The sequence below is a fragment of the Sorex fumeus genome, unplaced genomic scaffold, assembly GCF_029834395.1.
Source record: "Sorex fumeus unplaced genomic scaffold, SorFum_2.1 ptg000098l, whole genome shotgun sequence".
Taxonomy (NCBI): domain Eukaryota; kingdom Metazoa; phylum Chordata; class Mammalia; order Eulipotyphla; family Soricidae; genus Sorex; species Sorex fumeus.
In genome coordinates this window covers 2,801,017-2,805,071 of record NW_026606155.1, presented here as the reverse complement: position 1 = coordinate 2,805,071, position 4,055 = coordinate 2,801,017, and the positions used below count along the sequence as shown (strand labels likewise).

At 49.6% G+C, this 4,055-nt stretch overlaps 1 protein-coding gene across 1 annotated transcript; it reads left to right on the top strand.

The window, feature by feature from the left end:
• The first annotated feature begins 2,838 nt into the window (after positions 1-2,838).
• LOC130041202 (high affinity copper uptake protein 1-like) lies at positions 2,839-3,450 on the top strand. Its single transcript, XM_056133262.1, has one exon. It carries the CDS (start codon positions 2,839-2,841, stop codon positions 3,448-3,450), a length of 612 nt encoding a protein of 203 aa, XP_055989237.1.
• Positions 3,451-4,055: the final 605 nt, after the last annotated feature.

Here is a 4,055-nt window from a genome sequence, read left to right as displayed (position 1 = left end):
GCACTCACCTCCTGTCTCTCCTGAGCCCTCTGGATCTCAGCGGTTGAGTTTGACTGTGCTCAAGAGGCGACTGCTCCTGGACACTGTTTCCGGTGAGTGGAAACACTCACAGGAGATGCAGCCCCTGGACGCCCAACATCCTGGTCCACGGTCTCTTTCTTTTGTAATGCACGGACTCCATCCCTGGCTCCCCGGGGTTTATGCCTTCATTTATGTATTGTTCTTATGATGGTTTCTTTTTTTTCCCTTTAGTCATGAAAATTGTTGCCCACTGAACCAAGAACCCAAACTTCACAATAAAACACTTGATCTTTTGGGCTCAATGAGTGGGAACTCTCTAGAACGTGTTCTTGTGTGTGATAATCTGGCCAGGAATTTCTAGTATGCACACAGGGTGGGGTGTGAAGATCAGGAGGAGTGGCGCTGCCCATGCATGTGTGTTCTGGGGAGGTTGGCTCTTTCACGGGGTTCCTGTTGCTCTTTTGGTTGCAATAATATTGTCAATTTGGGAAGATTCTCGTTTGGCCAGAGAGAACATAAGGGGTCGGTTGCGTGCAGTTAGCAGTGTTCAGTCCTGTTCTCCCAGGCTGTTGGACCCTCTTGGTACTGGTCCATACCAGATGGGGCGTATTTAGAAATCTTATGTAGCACCAGGGAGCATAAATACCAGGGTTGTCAGATTCTGCTCTTGGCATATGGGACATGGAGGATAAGAACTCACGATCCAACTGGTGCAAGGCAGGGTGGGTTGGGGGGTTGGGGGTGGGTGGGATACTGAGATCCATGGTGGTGGAAAATGGGCACTGGTGGAGGGATGGGTACTTGATCATTGTATAATCAAAACCCAAGCACAAAAATTTGTAAATCTACAACTGTACCTCATGGTATTTCACTAATAAAAAAATCTTTAAATAAAAAATAAAATAATAAAAAAGGTGCTGCTCCTCCAGGCCAACACTGACCAATCTCTCTCAAAGGCCCAACCCTAAAACCATCAGAGCCAGAGTTGGATTCGCACATCAACTTTCTTTGGCAAAAACCATTCAGTCACCAGCAATCGTTTCAGATTCATTTTGATTCAACTGGATATCAAGCTCAACAAGAGCCTTGTGCATTGAATTTCGATACGTGGATCACTTTGAAGCAGACAGGTTTTTCCATTTCTATTCCTCATTTATTTTGAGGGTCTGGGGATTACTCGACGGGACTGGAGCCAGCAGAGCAGGGCCAGGCTGTGTCTAGTGGGCCATGGAAGGGACAGAGCCCCGGCCCCAAGAACAGCAGCGAGACACGAGCCCTCGTAATACCCTCCCCAGCCTCAATCAGCATTATCTATACATGTGGTGTTAGAAATTGCCTTTTCTTTTTTTATTTGTTGTTTAACAGTGGGTTGTTTACTCTACTTGGCTTCTTAGTCATGGTTTGTTTGGGGGCTACATGTTGGGATGCTCTGGGGAAAATCCTGGCTCAAGACTCAGGGCTTGCCCCTAATGTTCAGGAACCCTGCATAATTACTATCTTTGCTGCTATTCTCTAGTTTAAATATTGTCATAATTTTCCTTAGATATTTTTGGACAGAAATGTGATAGTTGCTTCAAGAACCTTGTTTTCTAAATCCTCCATCTCAGATCATTTATAATAACTATATCCCAAGTGTATGGTCACATTTTGGTACCATACTAGTTCTTTTGTAAACTAGTGACACATATAGTATTTCTATGTTCAGATCTCCACTATTATCGGCTTGTATGATTTTGGGGGGGTGTTTCTGGGGGTGGTAGAACCACATTTAGTGATAATAAGGAACGAGCCCAGATTCTGTGCTCAGGAGTGACTCCTGCAGAGCTCAAGGCACATTCCGTGTTGCTAGAGGCCAAAGGCTCTGGTTGTTTGCAAGTAAGGTAGGCACCTTATTTCCTGCACTATGTCTCTGGTCCCGAGTTTGTAGGAGTTATGCGCGGGCAGTCAAGTGTAGTAACATGCTGCCTCGGTTGTGCATGGTCTCTCTCTGGCTCCAATGTACTGGGCTTATGTGCCTCAATTCTCTGTCCAGTGGCCCACAATTTGGGGAGTATTTCACCCCACAGCACCTGGAATGAGGCGCTCTTCACCCCCAGGTATTAAGCTCATCTGCACTAAACCTGGTAAAGCCCCACCTCTTGGAAACTGCATCTTCTGGCAATCAGAGAACTTACACTTGGCCCAGCCCAGAGACTCAATCAGAATAATCATGGTATTTTGAAGTCAGCTTTCACATCATTCTTGGGCTTTATTTTGCTTCATGTGAACCCACTTGAGAGGACATAGCGATGGTACATTGGGTAGGGCACTTGCCTTGCACACGGCTGACCTGGGTTCAATCCCTGGCATCCTATCTCAAGCACTGTCAGGAGGAATTCATGAGTGCAGAAGCCCAGGGAACCCTGAGCATCTCTGGGTGTGGCCCCAAACCAAAAGAAAAAAAATCACATTTTAGACTCAGAATGGAGAACTGCTTTTCCTCTAGAAGGACCGATTCTCCCCAACGTTAATGAAACCCGGATAGAGCTGAGGATATTATTTCTCTTTTTGCTTGTTTTGAGATTTTAGCCATTGTGACCAGCAAAGCTGGTGTGAAGAGTTGATCTCTCAGTCAACTAGGGAGAGTCTCTTGGGAGGGTCTCTAGGGAGGGTCGAGGAGGTTCGGGGAGTATCAGGGTGGGTCTCCTCCCAGTGAACATAAGAGGCAGGACTCCTTCAAGCCTTACGTGGTATCTGCCAGAGACCCTGAGAAGAAGCTGCAGTGCAGGACTCCATCAGACTTCCAGAATCTTCTACGACACATCCATTCCTGGGACCATGGACCACTCGCACCATCACTCTGGGATGAGCGCCATGGGCCACACCAGTGCCCCGGACACTCCTCACCACCGTCCGGCCACCACGGGGCCCCACTCCCACGGGGGCAGTGTGCAAACGATGCCCATGACTTTCTACTTTGGCTACAGGAACGTGGAGCTGCTGTTCTCGGGGCTGCTGATCAAATCGGCTGGGGCAATGGCCGTGGCTGTCGTGGCCGTGTTTCTGCTGGCTCTGGGCTACGAGGGACTCAAGAGAGTCCGCGAGGGGCTCCAGCGCAAGACCCAGGAGGACCTCCGTGCCATGTGCTCCCCTTTCCCCAGACCTGACAGAAGCCACCTCAAGGAGACGCCCCGGCTGCAGCTGCTGAGCGCGACTCACCTCCTGCAGACGACGCTGCATGTGCTCCAGGTGGGCCTGAGCTACCTGCTGATGCTGACCGCCATGACCTACAACGCCTACCTCGGCCTGGCGGTGGTGGCGGGGGCCAGCGCTGGCTACTGGCTCTTTGGTGTGAGGAAGGCAGAGGACGTGGAGTCCCAGACCCAAGACGTGAACAAGGTCGAGCTCCATGAGATTGGCAGCGGAAACCCTCCTGGCCTGCAGGAATGAGCCCTCACCTCATGTCCCTCCTGAGCCCTCTGGATTGCAGCAGTTTTGAGTTTGACTGTGCTCAAGAGGCGACTGCTCCTGGACACTGTTTCCTGTAAGTGGAAACACTCACAGGAGATGAAGCCCCTGGACGCCCAACATCCTGGTCCACGTTCTGTGTCTTGTGTAATGCACGGACTCCATCCCTGGCTCCCAGGGTTTATGCTTTCGTTTATGTATTGTGCTTATCATGGATTCTTTTTTTCCTTTAGTCATGAAAATTGTTGCCCAGTGAACCCAGAAGCCAAACTTCACAATAAAACGCTTGATCTTTTGGGCTCAATGAGTGGGAACTCTCTACAGCATGTTCTTGTGTGTGATAATCTTGCCAGGAATTTCTAGCATGCACACACGGTGGGGTGTGAAGATCAGGAGGAGTGGCGCTGCCCATGGATGTGTGCTCTGGGGGAGGTTGGCTGTTTCACGGGGTTCCTGCTGCTCTTTGGGTTTAATCACTTAATCACTTAATCACTTAACTTCCCGTTAGTCGTCGATTTGCTCGAGCGGGCGCCAGTAACGTCTCCATTTGTCCCTGTCGCGTGCTAGTGTAGCCCAATGGCATCTGT

Bases quoted from the DNA above. Each gene is read 5' to 3' on its own strand.
- LOC130041202 (XM_056133262.1), top strand. From the start codon at position 2,839: ATGGACCACTCGCACCATCACTCTGGGATGAGCGCCATGGGCCACACC.